At 40.4% G+C, this 17,917-nt stretch overlaps 1 protein-coding gene across 1 annotated transcript in view; it reads right to left on the bottom strand.

The window, feature by feature from the left end:
• erfl3 (Ets2 repressor factor like 3) overlaps positions 1–17,917 on the bottom strand; it is a 65,949-nt gene that overhangs the window by 17,738 nt on the left and 30,294 nt on the right. The window contains exon 2 of the mRNA XM_014987149.2: positions 468–702. Coding sequence (XP_014842635.2) covers positions 468–702 — 235 coding nt within the window. The remainder of the gene's footprint in view (positions 1–467; positions 703–17,917) is intronic.

A 17,917-nucleotide genomic window follows, 5' to 3' on the forward strand; every position in this document is an offset into this window, starting at 1 on the left:
ACAAGTGAGGGGGTGAACAGGTAATTCAGAGGGTCTGGATCATTTGACACATTGCTGTGTGAAATCAAACCACACCAGGTGAAAATGTAACAAACGCTGCAATTTTGGTCCTAATCGAACATCTACCGGGCTGTCAGGTGCGATAATACGTAAAAACAAGGTTTAAAACAGACATTCACAGAGAGTCCTACCAACATGTTTACTCATTTATGAATAAATTGGGGATAGTTCATACCCTTAACGTTGTATACTTTGATAAATCTAAATCCAGGTGCTTTTGCTTTTGTTTTTCCTTATTCAAAGAACAAGTACAGTGATAAAACTCCATCAAGACAGTTTTGTGTCTTGATGGAGTTTTCTCTGCTGAAACTTGTGAGGTTTATGAGATTGTCTGAATTAGCAGATGAAGCAGTGATAGAATCACTCTCACAAACAATCACCCTCAGTCAGCCAAACTGTCAGCCTACCTCAGTGCCCTGCTGAGCTTGTCGTAGTTCATCTGTGGTTTACACTTCCTCGCCCCCCACAGCCGGGCCACCTCGTCCGGGTCCTTGATGACGAACTCCCCATAGTCGCCTTGCCACGCGATGACATCATGATACTCCTCTTTCCTGAGCAGCTCCAGGATGAAGTGCCACAACTGGATCTGCCTGGACCCGGGGCTCGACTCTGGCTTGTAGGCCCATTCTGGAAAGGCGAACCCTGCAGCAGACAGAGCAAAAGGGTGAGTAGGTGGGACCTGAACTTTGCCTGAAACCATAAAGTGGCAGCAATGATCTCCAATGTGGGGGTCTTGAAACAATCGGCGTATGCTCTGAGACATTCAATTTGCTGGCAGATGATGGAAAGCAGTGCATGTTGTACTGTTGTGTATTGGAATAATAATAATAATAATAATAAAAACATTTAAGAGGTTCAACACATGCAGCGCGCTTAAAGGACTCAAACTGTGATTTATCCAAATTTATTCAAGCAATATTTTCAGTATTGGCTTTAGAAATGGACTACCTTATTTCTTTTTAACTCAGATTCAAGTTACATTTTACCTCCTCCTTTGGTATCGTCCTGCTGTGATTTTTTATTCGCTTTGGACTGGAGAGGCACTAAATTTAAAAGAACTAGAGCTGCACAATATGTTGCATTATTAAAGGGCTGCAATATGACAATCATAAAGGATTGCTTGGATGCAATATTTGTTGAGTTAATGTATTTTAACTTTCACGCATTCACACTACTGATATAGTAATAAACTCGGTCAGCTTCATGGACTTTCATTTTAGATGCTAAAGTTTCCAGAGAGTTGTGAAGAACTAACAATAACTGTCACAATATTCAACAATGCTACTGCAATGCTTTCCTAATATGTTATTGTAAAAAAAAAAAAAACGAAACAAAAAAACCCCCTGGAAAACAAATATTAAATTAACTGTTGAAACTGAAACGGGTAGACTTGGATATGAGGAAGAATAAATCTGAACACTCAGTCTTTCACTGAATGCAAATATTGTTAATTGTGTCACAAACTGTACAACAAGGGTGTGACTTTCTGATGTCATCACAATTTTCATTTTGTACAATTCAGATTTGATATAGGTTTGCAAAACAAAGTTTAAGTACTTTGGGAACACCGGAAATGTGCAGAGCCAAATTACGCCAAACCATCCTGCAAGTTTTTCACTGAGACAACTGTGCTGCAGCTTTGCCAAGAAACTGAATGAAAGTTTGTCACTGCCTTAACCAAAACAACCAGAGACACCAACACAATAACATCTGACGCTACTTGCAAAATGGTCATCTAAACATGGCTAAATGTTTAACATTTAAACCTGAAAGCGACACTTTAATGTCTCCATTTTTCATTCCGTCTTATGACGGAGACTGGAAAACACTGTCAGGGTTCTTTGCACATCTATAGATTGAAGTAGAAATAATTTTTAATCAAAAATTGACTTTGAATTGAATTTTGAGAAAGTGAAAGATTCCCAACATATGAAATCAATAAATATTACAGCAGCAGCAACAACAACCTATATGGAAAGACGTTCATTCTAAGTATTACAGATGATCAACTATAATGGGGAACTTTGAGGTCAAAGTTTTCACTGATCACATTATGAGGTCAAGCTTGTTGTGCTTGACCTCATAGCTTCCTGTTGGTGGCAACGTCTGATCTGAACTATATCTGTTCAGCAACACCAGCGTGAAAAATGCTGAGCGAAACTAAACCTTAATGAACAAACAACCAAACAAAACTCAGTCAGGGTGTGCAGCTCTGTGTTCGTCTTAATCACGACTCTCATTGACTTTTCTAAACCACTTCCCCATGCTGTCATTAGGTCACCGCCTCGCCACAGCAGCTCTCTGCAGGAAACACACACACACACACACACACACACACACACACACACACACACACACACACACTCTCTGAAACTCCAACTGAAAGTCGTTGTGTAAGTGGGCTTTCATGGAAGGGGTAGGTGCTTGAAGAAAAAAAAAAAAACCTTTCCACCTCTCCTCCACCTCTTTCCTCTTTCAGGCAGTCACTCTTTCCCCTGACCAGAGGAAAACAACATGGCCAGTCATCCCTCCTGTCTATCCCTCCATCTCTCTCTGTTTCTCTCTCTCTCTTCACCCTCCGCTTGAAGGAAACGCAGAATCGGAGGCGCAGAATGAGACCGTAGGCGAGGGTATATGACTGTTTTCATGAGCATGTGTGCGCCCAAATGCACGAGCCTGAAAGAGTTTATGTGCCATTGCGTGTGTTTAAAAATGTTTGTGCAAGTCTCCCACCAACATTCTGTTGCCTGGGTGGTCAATAAATCTGACACGACTGAGCAAAACAAACTATTGGAGCGTAGTATATTGCCAAATTTTGCCTGGACTGGATTTTATTTTAGCTACACTCACACTGATGGCTCAGAGATTAGAAATACAAGGTTGGCCAAGACAAAGAAATATAACCCATCCTGCTTGAATGTCATCTGCAACACATATGGATACTTGTTGTTGCAAAAAGCATCAGATAAGAGGATGAACAAACGGATGAATTTGCATCAAAGCATCCTCCAAATCTGTTGGCACTTCTGGTAGAGATGAGTAGCAGAATCTCACGGCGAATCTTGACCGAGTTTATTTATTCAGTAGGAAAAAGAAAGTCATTTTGTGGTCATTTTAAAAAAATCTCAATTAAAGAATTCAGATTTATTTAACAACCAAAGTTTTTTGTTCCTCCGGAAATCTAAAAATGGCTGGAATCAAATTTCTTTCACAACCTATTCAAAATGGGAAAAATAAGAAACTAGACATTAAAGTAAATGTGTGTTTACATGGTAAGAAATGTAATAAAAACATATACTTGTTCAAACTTGTACATTTCTACAGTCTGACAAAAACACTGAAAAGTGTCAAATAAGTCTGAATGCCAAAGTTCATGTTGCCTCCACAAAACGTGAGCAGGTCAGAGGGGAAAACCGTCTCCAAAGCTTATTCAGCATAGAGAAAAGACTCCAGAATAACTACTAGATGATATTATCTAAAAGAAACCTGGATAAAAAAACAACCTCTTTTGTCCTACCATCATAAACATAATCATGCAATATTTGCTAAAGTCTGCTAAGATTCAGCTGGAACAGTCTGTGGTGGTCAGATTGAGATTTCTGGAACAAAAGCGTTCCATGTGGGTCTCGTGTGAAGAAAGGTTAAAAATGTGGAGTGTTTAACCAAACAAGTAGGAAAATCTAAAATGAACACCAAACCTATTATCCTTCAGGCACATTCTTGAAAACTGAGAAGAGTGGACGGTGTAAAATGTTATAGGAGTAGAGTAAGTGGTTTCCCACTGAACTGACAGGATAGTTGTCAAAACTTCATGTTTTAATATTCACCAAATCATTTTTTTGGAAAGCCGCATATTCATATCATTTTTTTGTAGAGTGTAAAGTTGAAATAATGCTTCCAAAGCAGCCAATCCAGAAGCTGCATTCATTTTTCCTGGGTGCTGATTGGCTGTACCGCAATTAACAGCTTCTGTTGGGGTGCTAGGACGGTTTCATATTGTATATATTAAATTATTGTCATCAAAATATGCCGTTATAAGCATTTATTTCTAGGTACTCATAGATTATAACCCGTTTGGGTCGCTAGCCTGCAACCTGCTGCTTTACAGCGGCAGCTTGCCAAATATAGCACGACTTACAATACAAACTTCCTGTAAGTTTCTTCTCAGCCCTTGAAAGTTTTTCTTTTCTCAATTTCCCACGCACAAGGGTTAAGAGGGCATAAAAAATACTTTTCATTACTCACATTTTTGTATTAAAATGCAGAAATTTTAATACAGAAATTCATGCAGAAGTTCATGGATGGCTGTGGTCTTCAACCGTAACAAATACCGGGAGTCGAGTGTATTCAAATTTAAGGTTAGATTTTAGTCTAAAAAATTAATCTGTTCTTGCAGTAAACTTTTTATTAAGACTTCAAATATGGTGAGCAACTGTGACTTGATTAGTAATTAAACTTGTACATATTTATCCAAGAGCTAAGAAGTTAATAAAACTACAACCTTCAATATCATCATAGAGCAAAATAAACATGTTCAAAACACAGATGGATGCAATTTATTACAGTATTTTTTTATGTACTCCTGTGGGGTTTCCATTGTTATTTATTTAGCTAATTATACATTTCATTTGAAAATCCAGGAAAAGATTAATAATGAAGCATTATGAAGTTCAGAGAATCCAAAAGCAAAGAGTCGTGATGGATAAACGGGACTAAATCGTCAGATTATGGATGTCCAGGCGTGTCAGTGGACTCTCTGGACGACGGCCTGCAGCAGAGATGGGTAGCCCTGATAATCTCTTCTGTCCTAACCATTTAAGAACCATTGCATAACACGAAACAAGGCTGATGGCAAACTTTCGTGTATATAAAAATCTGCTTAATGCCTTCCTACTCAGTAAGGAGCCATTTCTCATCATGATTATGCTGTGTTTTCCCTCCACAGCGATCTATCTGCAAAGCATGGTCAATGAATCACAAACACCTACTCACAAGTCATTTTGTGATAGAAAATAAAGATTTCTGATGTTACTCAAATTATGTATGAGATGCCTACACATTTTCCATGCTCACCATAGCAGCTAAAGCTACAATTAAGAGCGTCTGGACCTAAACTATGGGTCTTTGTCCTTGTAAGTTACATGTGAAATGTCCATCTGTGAAAAAAAAATAATAATAAAAACGTCAAACTGTCATCTGTAGTTTCTAAGACTTTCCAGGGCTGCATATGTAGGTGGCAGTTAACATGCAAATGACAAAGTCACTTTGTTTCCTTTTTTCCCTTTTTCTCACCCTACTCCTCCTCCTCCTGTCTTGCACGCATTTACATTAAATCAGGAGGCACAACCAAACAGAGTGAGGCATCACAACACATTTTCCTGCAAAGACTTGAAGACAGCAAAAGAGAAATGGCGATTATATTTTACAATGATCGAGATCGGCTCAAACTGAAGAGACTGGTCATATCTCCATCTGGCTGGAATGAATAAATGAAGAGTGCTGACCACATCTTCACCACTAACCCTGACGTGTTGCTGTTAAACAAGACAGCTGCTCCACTGAAGCCAACATGGGATGACTGTGCCGGGTGTGTAGCTGTCTGCATGTAAAGCAGGGAGCTGTAAAAAAAAATAAGCAGAGCTTCTCAAACAAACACCAGATGAATATGGCATGAAAAACAGCTTCGTGGGTTTTCAGCTGCTATGCAGACACTGAGCAGTTAGCTGGTCTTTTGTGCATATGCAATCATCTGTTTCAACTTTGGCAGAGAAACTTACTGAAAGTGAGGGAAAAGTACCCAGAATACTTGGTGGTTTTGCAGTTCTGGAAGAAAAGTTCTTCAACGTTTTTCTGGAGTTAAATTTGACAGCTACTTCCCCCCCCACCCCCGCCCCCCGTTCTGCAAAGGTTAGTGTGAAATGCCCACAAAGCTGCACTGGCGCCAATTAATGTTTGATCTAAAATGAAGGCAATTTCCAAAGACAATTTGTTGTACTGACATAATCTTACATTTGTAAGATAAAATTGTGGTGGAACGCGATGCTGCTCATGGTTGTAGCATGTTGGAGCAGCTCTGTTATTTTAGTTCTGACTTGTTCTTTTTGTAGACTTTTGTTCATAATGGGTTTAGCTGAGGCATTGCATGTTTGGACAATTATTGCCTCTGGTTTTGGATGTTGTGCACCTGGAAGGATTTTTGCTCTTACTTTTTTTAAAATTACTTTTGGAGAGTTGCTACGATCTCTAAAAATGGCAACAAGGTATTTTTTCACAATTGGGAACAGCAGATTACCATCTCAAAAGCTCAATTAATACCTGAACTATGACCCCACATCCTAAAGGAGTTTAAAATGAGTTTCATGGATGCAGAGCAGGACCAAAGAGCAGAGACAGATGGAGGAAGTTCAAACTATTTCTTATGTTTACAGTGCATTTATTATATCACTTTACATTTGTCGTGATAAATTTCCCATCATAAGAATTTTGATTTATCATTATCACAATAAATTACAACTATTGTTTTTAAAAAAACAAAGTTAAGTCTGAAGGAGAGGTCTGAGAAGGTTTTTCTAGGACATGTTGAGACTTTCAGTAGATAACAGGAAGGATGAATGTATTATAGCAAAGACACGCTGTTTTACTGTTTTGAACTCCAAACCTCTGTGATGGAACATACTTGATTTGGATCAACATCCTCTAAAGAGGATAGTAAGCAGCCAAACAGCAAATATTTTGGATCTGATACGATCCTCCGTAATCGAGGTGGTTAGGGACAAAAAACATCCATGGACAGCTAAAATTCGCAAATAGTTTAAAACACCAAATAATACACATTAATACACACAGTCGAAACTGTCTTACCGCAAAATCTAATTTACACAATGTTTCTCATTACCGCTCTTAGGGGCACAACCAATCAGCGGTAAGGAAAATTAATGCCCTCTGGCTTGGCTAATATTTTAGATATGCTCCATGAACAACAGAGCAAATCAACAGGTTTTCCAGTTATGATTTGGGGTTACATCCCACAGAAAACTCACCAAATAAGAGGATCTGCAAAGCGACGGTGGTCATAGGATTGATGGATGGAAGGATAATTATGTTACTGGGGAAAATATTTTAAGTAAATTCTAAATCTTTATTGAAAACAATCCTAAAATATGTCATAAGTTGAAGAAACAAGTAAGGACCCAAGTTAAATGATTAAGCCAATAAACCTTAATTACCTAAATATTAATCTAGAATCAATATGCATTCGGTACGTCGGATGATAAGAGCTCAGCAAAACAATCCAGTGACACTGTCCTTGAAACTATTTCATTTAGTCGCATGCGTGTCCCTAAAAATAGAGCGGAGCCCTGATGAGTTCCCGTCATCAGCAGCGACATAAATCAAAAACACAGCCACACGGTTCAGGTGTGTGTTTATATACCAACTGTGCAAACACGTGCCAGGATGTTGTGTACTTTGTATAACTCATCACAAAGCAGTAAATCAAAGAGGGCACATGTTAAGTGTTTTTCTGTGCTGGTGGAAAAGCAGAGCAGAAAGAACAATCAACACCTCCTTTTAATGAACCCGAGTGTGTGGGAGAGATGGAAATTAAGCTATAGGCTCTGTGCAACAGTTGGACATGCTGTGGTCTGTAAGGCTGAAAAACTAAGCTAAGCCAGAGAGGCTCTAAACCAGCTTTATATCTGGTGGTCTGAAGGGGACAATTTAAGGTGGTAAACCTTTATAGTAAAGAGGTTGATGGCAAATACTGCAGGACTCATCAGTTCTGGATGGTTATACTTTATGCCTTCTGCTACATAATAAACATTCAGCAGAAAATAAGAGCATTTCTTTCATTAGCTGTTCAGCTGTAAATCCCAGTCCACATTCAGGATCGTTCTCAAATACAAAAAAAGTTTTTAAGCCCTCTTTAGGTGGTTTTGCCTTGTCTGAAAAAAGATGGAAACACGTTTTCTGAAGATGTTCAAACTTTCCCACCAGTCCAAACCTCCCTATGGTGGAGTCCAGACCTTACGGTGCAAGGTACTCCAGCCTAATGAACATCTTGGTCATTTCGGCCATGTAAAACATCAACATCTGATGAAACCACAACTGGTCGATTCCCTCCAAACCAGTAGATGGAAACAAGTCAAATTCGCATTTTCCTACTCCATATTTGGTAACATTTTGTGAAGAGGGAAGTTGCGTTCTTGTCTTCCTGTTTCCATCAGCGGTTCTTGGTGCAGCGCCACCACAGGTGAAAAGTGTGACAGGTTTCTCAAATATTTGGTTTGTTTGACAGAGTGTAGCGTGAAAGCAAATTGCACCAGCTGAAAATGTAACAAATGTCGCAAGTTTGGTCCCCAATCGAACCGAGTCAACCGGACTATAAAGTGTGGAAACACCCTCAAAGCCAACTTATTTCAGTATCAGTGAAGTGCTCAAAATTAAGTCAGAAGAAAAAAGGAAGATATTTGCGAGGAAGCAGTATCTTCCACGATCAGTCTGACGCTCTTTCAGGCTTCAAGAGAGAAAAACTTAAAGCAGGTAACGATAAGGCTTAACGAAGAACAGAAAAGTTGCTCCGTTTCATCCTTAAAGCATAAACTGTCCGTGTTCGGTCCATCAACCGGACAGAGCATCTCCAGTAAAGTTTTCATAGAAGATAACTGAATCTTTTCTGCTTTTTCATCAATTTTTTTCTTTACTGAAATCAAAACTCCTCCTTGAGCCTAAGTTCAAAGTAAAAAATTAGTTTGGAGAGGCAATACGGCCTGATGCACGAGCTCTGTGTGTGTGTGTGTGTGTGTGTGTGTGTGTGTGTGTGTGTGTGTGACAAAGATGGTGAGGATTATGTTTGGAGGAATGTTGAGAGAAAGAACAGGTGTCTTTGTCCGTCCGTTCAGCTGAAGTCCAGCCCGGCCAGATCTGTCCTGACTAACCCTGGATCCACTATCACACTCACACAGATCCGTTTCATCAGCCTCATGCACCCCAGAGGAGAATTTCAGGAGGGAATTTTGGGAATCTGTGTTTTTCAGGCCGAACAGCAGGATGAAGAGGAGCAGCGGGGAAGAGCCTGCAGAGCATGACATAACCCCCACCACCACACTTAACCTCTCTGACCTCCACTCTCCCTCTCTTTGGCTGCTTTCCACCCTCACCCGCCTCCCTCCCTCCCTCCCCAGGGGAGACACCAGATAGCCATTACAGCCTGAATGCACGAGCCCGACACACACACAAGCACACACTCTGCATCAATAATGTAGAAACCGGCGTGGAGCGTTGACGATAGGGGTGCGCCTAATCTCTGCCCTGGGACACCACCGAGAGAAAGCAAGTGCGTCAAGAAGTGTGTGTGCGTGTGTGTGTGTGTGTGTGTGTATTGTGAAGTGGGACAAGTGAGGGGCAGGTGGTAGAAAGTAATGCAAAGCGAGCAAAGAGATGGAGGATGGAGGGAGGGGTTGGAGTGAAAGAGAAGAAGGCAAGATGAGATGGGGTGAGCTCTAGGACAAGAAAAAGAACAGAGAGAAGAGAGAAAGAACGAGGGATGGGGGAGGGAGGTCTGGGAAACAAGAGTGGGAAGAAAAAGAAAGTATGACAATGGTGAGTGTGGGAGAAAAGTGAGTAAGAGGGGGTGGACGGAGGGAAGGAAGACGGAGGGAGGAGGAAAAGAGGGGGATTAAGGGAGCGATGAGATCATAGCTCATCTGGTAGTCTGTTGTCATTCCAGGTCAGATTGCTGAGATCTCCCCCTCCTTCTCTCCCTCTTCTTTACTCCATCCATCTCTCATTCCCGCTCTCTTTGCCTCCTCTGAGAGTACAGATGACCCTCTTCCTCTTTGTGATCCTGGTAGCAGACTTTGAATACCGTTGCTATTCCAGTTATGTGTGGCGCTCAGCGTGTAAAAACAGTAGGAGAGAGCGGGGAAGATTAATTGAGAGTGAGAGAATGAACAAAAAGGAGCAAGAGAGAAAAAAGAAAGGGTGAAAGAAAGAAAGTGGAAAGGAGCAACAGTGTGCTGAAGGAAAGTGCAAAAGACTGCGAGCAAAAAGACAGTGAAAGAAAAAAAAGAGAGAGAACAAATAAAAAGAGCAAAAAAAGTGACTTAATAAAACAAAAAACAAACAAATGATCAGCAAATGCCCTGAAAATGTGTGAAAAAGCAGCCAAGGTTCTAAAAATATCTTCAGAAAATAAAAAAAACCTGTCGATTAATGCCACTTCTGTTAAAAAAAAGAAGCAGAAATAAAAAATAAAAAACACAAAGAATGTAAGACTTGCACAATACTGCAACCTGAGAACATTCTTGTTTCCAAGTAAACTTGTTTTGTTGATTGTGGATGATTCATGGATTTCACACGTCAGCAATTTCCTCAATTTCATATTTAAATAAAAGGTGTCACTGCACTTACCTCATCGCTAATCTGTGGTCGATCTCAAAAACTAAAACTAAAGCTGACAACCAAACATACTACATTCACAACTCAGGTTAAAATTTAAACCAGTTTTAAAATAAAGCAAAGTTTCAGCTCCTGTATGTTGATGTAAACAACACAATGATAATCTCAGATAAACACTTCTGGATTTTAAACAAATTAAAAATGCAACTTTCGTACTAAATAATCCAACACCTAATAGGCATCGTGATTAAAAATTAACATCTGATGTCTGCATTAGCGCCTTAGCACCGAAGTGTCACAGAGGGCAAGTCCTGATGGGAAGGAGGCAGAGACAGACGGGCGGTCAGACAAAGTATTAGTGAGAAAAGAGACGAGGAGAGAAGAGATTCCCAGAGCTGTGAGTCCGACTCAGCAGCAAATCAACTGACAGGGCCATGCCAAAGTAACAGGAGAGTTGCAGACTCAGGTTTTTTTTTTTTTAATACAGGGCCAGGGCCTCTGAACAGCCATTAGCGGCAGCCGGCTGGCACTGTACGACTTTAACCACACTCAGCTTTAGCGTGGATGTGGGATATGAGCACTGTGCATGGATGAAGGAGGTGAGGTCACCGTCTGATGTCAGTGTTCATGAAAGCACTCAAAGTTAGGACTTTTATATTCAAGCACACAGATTTTTTTTTTTGTCTTATCTTTCAGATATTTTGAAAATGAAAAGGCAGAAACTCAAGAAACTCATAGGATGGAGGGATGATGAATACTGGAAGGCTTTGAGACAGAAAGTAAGAATGATGGGAGAGGAAGGAGGGAGGACAGAGGTGAGCTTGCTCGGCAGGAGGAGGAGGGTAATCAGAGCACATATGCCTAAATCCCAAAGTGTCTGGGCTCTTCCCACAAGTCCATTAAAAATTCATTAGGCCAATATTAGACAAAGACTGAGAATGAGTCAAACAGAGAGAAAGAAAGGGAGACAGAAAAGTGAAAGAAGAAAATGAGAAGTTAACCTTTAGTTTAAAACTACTCAGCATGCAACCAATTAACCTGCTATTTAGCTACAATTTATGTATATGGTGCAGATTCACCACTTGTTTTCTCAAGGCTCTTTAAAAGTAAAAGCAACAAAAACAATCAGGTTCTATGCAGAAATTTCAAAACTAGAAAAAAAAAGTCTGACGGCGTCAGTTCACTGACTTTGCAGCAATCTCTCTTCCGATCGAATGCGCAACAACAGTCAATCGATTCAACTGAGTGATTAACTTTGCAGCAATTCCTCATTCTGGATATGTAGCAATAGTTGAGAGGAAGAAACCAGAACCAGAAAGTGTGAGCGGCCGACTGCGGTTTGAGCAAACTTATTGGTTTTTCTACACCTCTAACTTTATTTGAGTAGTTTATAACTATGAAAAAGGTTAAAAAGATGTTGAAAGTTAGGCACCATCTTTAATTGCTTCTGTGGCAAGTTCTGTGCACATTATGTGATTGATTGAATCTGGGTATCTGGTATCCAAGCCCTTTTTCACTCTTGACTATGACATTCGGCGTTTGCTGCAGAGGGCTAAAGTGGCCAGACCTGCTGTTCTCCACATATAAGCTCTGAATACAGCAGAAAGAGTTGAAAACAAGGCAGGCAAAACACAATCCATTTATTCTCTACACATTTAAAACGAAGCCTGACATCCTGAAGCAGAAAAATAAACTTTTCTGGTTGTGAAAGTGAGCTGAATTATGTTGTGATTACCAACAAGTCATATCAAAACAGAGGATTTTGTTTGGAAAATATTATAAAGCTCTGAATGTTTGATGAAATGTGTCATCAGAACATCATAGTAGCTTTCTTAACACAGTTAGCATGTGTTGGAGGTTGTGACTGATCTGCATAAACAAAAATATCTGCTGCTGTCATCAATAGGGATAATGAACATGTGAGGTAAAACAGCAGCTACCTAAAACTTAAGACCTAATCTTCAAATTGTCTGCATGAAAAGTCAAAAATATTAAGTTTTACTGTGCAACTTTACATAAGAACGCTAGGCTTCAAGTTAAACCCAACCCAGAAGCTCAAATAGCTAAAAACCAGTCAGTGTAAAACCAAATAGTTTCTCCTTTTACTGGACCTGTTACTAAAAACATATGGCTATTTAGTAGAAGAAAACCATTTTTCACAGCCAAAGCCTTGTACATGAAGGAACATGTTAATGTGTCCATGAAAAATGCATGCGTGTTTTGCTTTGTCACTGCAAAGAAAGAGCTGAACAGAAATAAATATGAGGCTGGCAGAGAAACAGAGGATGTTCAATATGGTAAGTTGTTTTAGTCATTTTTGCAGCCAATATTTTCTAAAGGAAAAATAAACTTTTTAAACTGCTTGCAAAGATAAAGAAATGTGTTGAAGTACTTACCAGATTGCACTCCCTCTGTTCCTCTGCCTGTCTCATATTTCCTGGTACTGAGCTCATCGTTTGCAATGACGAGGCAAACATGCATGCAGATTCATGCACACACCGACTCTCATTAACCCATGAAAATATATCTTCTCTTCTATTAGAAACACTCCAATAAGCAGAAGAATTTGTTTAATTTGGACTGACTGGTTAAAATCAGCACAAAAGATGAAGATTTCTGGCTAAGTACTGGGTAGTAAAATTGTTCAGAGGGATAGATGGTTATATCTGGCTGTGCATTGATTGCAGTTTTCTGGCTGATAGCCAATTACCAATCTTTAAAAAGATAAATAAATTCTTCCAGTGATGGGATCGGACCACAATTTCCCTCAAAGGATTTCAGTCTGAGCATCACTCGAGTGTCATGACGGGCTGAACAAACATTAAACACGGAACATGTAAGCAGAGAGTAGGGAGGTTGCTCCACTAATTGTAGAGGTCATCACAGCCCAGCATCCTCCATAGGCTCTAAAGCAGAGCCTGGAGAGAACAAGGACTGCTCCGTGGCTTTGGAAGGGCTGAAAATAGCAACGCACACACTAACACACACACACACACACACACACTGGAGTCATTGTTCACCAGAGAGAGCAAAAACACAACTTGGATGGAGAGAAGAGGGGAAAGTACAGAAGCGATGGAGGAGGAAGAAGAGGGGGAGACGCGGCACAAGTGGGACAGAGAATGAGAAGGACATGATGTAAGATGAACAATTTGGCCTCTCAGCGTCTCTCATCGCTTCTCGAAACGCTTCTCCCAGTGAACAGACTGGAGTCTTTTCCAGGAAAACGAGGGGCGGAGCGAGAGAAAAGAAAAGAGCAGAATCCAGGGGGACCTTCAATCCCAGAACAAGAAGGACTCCTTATCTAGATGAAACGATGACAAAACAGGTGACATAATCTGAAAGAGTTGCACAAGATTTCTAACGTATGACTTAGGAGAAGCAAAAACATTGCACGTAAGAAGAAGTTTGATGAAAAAGAATATGGCTGCACAAACGGTTCAAAATCTTGAAAAAAGTTCTCTATAAAATATTTTCAGGCGTAAAAAATGGATGATCTGCATATTAAGCACTTAAACTTTAATGAACAGCACCTCTTCTTATTAACAGCCAGTACATCTACGGTAAATATTTAAACACCTAAGAGGAGACTGCTGGGTCCTAAAAGGGCCCAAGACCTTTTAGCATGGAAGTTCAAGTCAGGCCTGAAGTGTTGAATGTGTTTTACCGCCATGTGTACGAGACGCATATTTCTGGTCGGGGTCAAAGTTGGTGCCAACTGGCCTGTACGACGGTGGGATGAGCAGCAGCACTCTAAGCAGCGTCACTGCTGTCACTTGGCTGATTATACGATGCAGCCTTCCTGTGAGTAGGAACACAGTGATCCCACGCTGAGCCACCTCTGTTTGGTTTGTGTGAATCACCAAAGGGAAACAGAGGCAGCTTAACAAGAATGTTGACTGATGTGTGAAAAGGACTCCAGTCTGTTGATGAGAGGATGATTTTAGGCTGTGGGGAACAAGGCGTGCAGCTCATACCCACAGGACTCAACTAAATACATACAAAGAGCATGGCGAACATCAGCGCATGCACCAAGAGGTCTTTATAATAACAGACCAGCACTAAAAATGCATCATTCCTTTAGAATGATGCAGTGATTGGAAATGTGAAGAAATACGAAGGGGAATTCAGCGACAAAATCTGATCTTCTGACTTCAGAGTCTAGGCCTGCAACTAACAATTATTTTAGTATGTGATTATTCTATTCATTATTCTGATGAATAATTGGATGAAATGGATACATTAAAAGAAAATAAATTGTTCAATTCCTTTTTAAAATGAGAAAATAATCATTTATTATTAATAAATAGTCTTCTTTTTCTCCAGTTAACGATTAATTGATAACTAAATTAGCTGAGGATTATTTCAATATTTGAGTCGTTACGATTAATCAGATTAATCGTTTCAGCCCTAATAACAACATCAGTGTTCGGTATATTCGGCCGTAAGTAAAGACGGCTTAAAGCTATTTATATTTAGTATCAATGGGGTTTATAAAAATGAAGCAAAATGTTTATTCCACCACTTAAAGACATGTCTGATTTAGGCTGAGAGAAGGCGAGAGAGAGCAAGACGTCAACAGCTAAAAGTGTGGCTGAATTTTCTTCTCACAAGTAGCTACTTTTTTTTTTCTTCTTCTGTTTAGGTTTCTTCTGCTGGATTTGGAAATTTTGGAAGTCTTTAATGAAATCTTAGAGTTATGTTCTCTAGAGACGTCAGACTGAGATTTTAAAATATCAAGTCCATAATCACTTAGTCTGTTTGAAATCGTTCACACACAGTGATGTCACCTGTGCTTCCAGTATACATAATTAATGACCACTTAAGGCAGTAATGCTTCTCATTTCCCGGCCTACGCTGTGGAACAACTGTTAACGCTTTTGGTTTGGAGCAAGCATGACCTGGGTTCGAATTCTGGTCAGGGCAAAATCTGCACCGAGTTCTCCATACCCATTTATGCATTAACTCTGGGTACTTGAGGCAAAAAAGAGAAGGGAAATAGGTTAATTGGCCTCTTTAGATCGTTCTTTGGTGTGAGGGTATCTGTGTACCCTGGCACTAATAGCTGGTTATAGACACAGACCCCGATGCAAACCTAGTGGGAGTGAGTGGATAAAGAACCTGGGTGGATGTTCTCATGTCATCTTATGATATAGTTCCTAAATAAAAACGGGGATCGTCTCAAATTGATTAGAAAATAGGTTACAAAACCCAGATCTGTGGATCTCTAGAAGAGATATTGAACATTCTGCAAACAAAACTATAGATTTATCAATGGTAATCATACAAAAAAAGAACCAATAAACCGCACTTGATCCAATCTCAGACAGTCTGGACAACTGGACTTTCTGCATGTAATCACACCCATAAACAAGCTTGGTGTGTATACAAGTGTGTGTGTTCTCAGGAGAGTGTTAAGAACAGCAGAATAATATTGTGTCAGCAAGAGAAAAGTCCTGTTGCTCTCAAGGTGCTGGTAGGTATATTTACTCTCACCAAAGTGACACACTGCTCCCAGGACATTAACTTCTCTCCTTGGTGTCTCCTTGGATCAAAGCGCACACACACACACACACACACACACACACACACACACACACACACACACACACGTTTGTGTTGATATCTTTGTGGGGACTTTCCATTGACTTCCATTCATTTCTACAGCCTAAACCTTACCTTTACCCTTTTACTAACCCTAACCATCACATACCTAACCCTAACCCTAACCAAAACTCAATTCATATCTTAGCCCTAACTCTGACCCCTGACCCAAAACCAGGGTTTCCCCTCGTGGGGACCAGGCTCCGGTCCCCACAAAGAGCAATTGGTCCCCACAACGTAGTATATGTCAGGAAAATCGTCCCCACAAGGTATTACAAACAAACGCACACACACGAACACATACTATGAGCTGCACTGGTGCAAGTGGAAAAGATCAACGCCTGTCGTCTTACTGGAACCAATAAAGTTCACAATAAAATCAAATTCTTATTCAAGTCCCTTTTACTCTGCAGACATCCTGCAACATCAACAATGTTCAGCTGAACACAGCCTTCATTACCACAAACCAGGTTTCCGCACCAGCGGTCAAAGAGCATACAAACCTGACAACAGCAGCCATTCATTCGGATTTGTCACGAAGTTCAGTCCCAGACAAAAGGTTTGGCTGCGAAACATAATACCATGTTTGACATTTCTGTGCTGGTGTTACAGACAAACTAAACTTTCTAAATTGTGGTGCTAAACAAACATCCATGAGAACACAAATCGGTGGTTATGGGAAAGTCATCTTTTGTCTGGCCGTGTGAAAAAGAGCAGAAACCCAAAAGTGCAGCGTTCAGACTGCTAGAAAGCACCACATAATTTGCTGCACTCCTTCATCTGGAAGAGAGTCATTCTCATTTTATGAATATGATTATCACAAAGGTAATGGGTCTAAAAGGGAAATCCAGACGCCAGAAACCCCAGTGACACTTTCTGGATCATTCTAGGAGATCTCAAGAACAAAACACCTGAACTGAGTCATGTTGAAGCAAAGGAGCCGAGGCTCTACCAAGAGCTCCTATTGTAGCTGGGATTCAGTTATTTTAGTCATAATCCAGAGGCGTGTGTTAGAAGGTAGATGGACAGGTAAATCGAGCTTTGCTTTTTTTTTTTGGCTAAGTTCTTGTTTTTTTACTACAGCAGACTAGAGAAGTGGCTACATTACTCCAGATGAGGCCCCAATCTGTCTGTCCGCCTCCTGTCCTACAGCCATGAGTGAACAAGAAACCAAGATACTTTAGCTGCTCTGCTTGTGGCAGGGATGGATTTCTGCCCCAGATGGAGCAGATCACCACTTTCCACTTCCTCCGACTCCAACGTGCACATAGATGCCGGCTCTCATCTGAACTAGTTTCTAAACGTTTTCTTTAATCTGTGCTTCTGTATGACGTATTGCAGAAAACTAAATATTTTGTAAACACAGACAAAAATGAAGTCTTATTTTTGTTAAAAGACCTCATCTCTTTTCCTGTTATAGACCGTCTCCGGAGGACGTTTCCATTGTGCGGGAAATGTAATGAAGTCATTGGCTAGGCTGATACCATTACAGTGGAATGTAGAGTAATGCATTGGCATGTATGAAGCTACGCAGCAGCCTTAAAACAAATGCAAATGCTTTGGACAAGTGACTGCTAAATGGTTGTAAAACGCAACAAAAAAAAAAACTCGCAATATCTGCTGACTTTGCATCAAAACCGTCTATTTTGCCACATTAAACTGATAATTTCCATCAAAGTACATTTTTTAAGTCCTTCTGCCTTCGCACATGCATGTTATTGGCCTCAGGCGCCTCACTTCTCCTTCACCCAGCCTACCTATCTCACAGCCTGGTGTTAATGTACTTCTGCAGCCAAGTGTTTGGCACGGAGTTGCCAGTTGACACTTCCCCTCTGGTTCAACAGCACACTAGTTG

Source organism: Poecilia mexicana, unplaced genomic scaffold, assembly GCF_051168715.1.
Source record: "Poecilia mexicana isolate PSO_F unplaced genomic scaffold, ASM5116871v1 scaffold_16, whole genome shotgun sequence".
In the NCBI taxonomy this organism is placed as follows: Eukaryota; Metazoa; Chordata; class Actinopteri; order Cyprinodontiformes; family Poeciliidae; genus Poecilia; species Poecilia mexicana.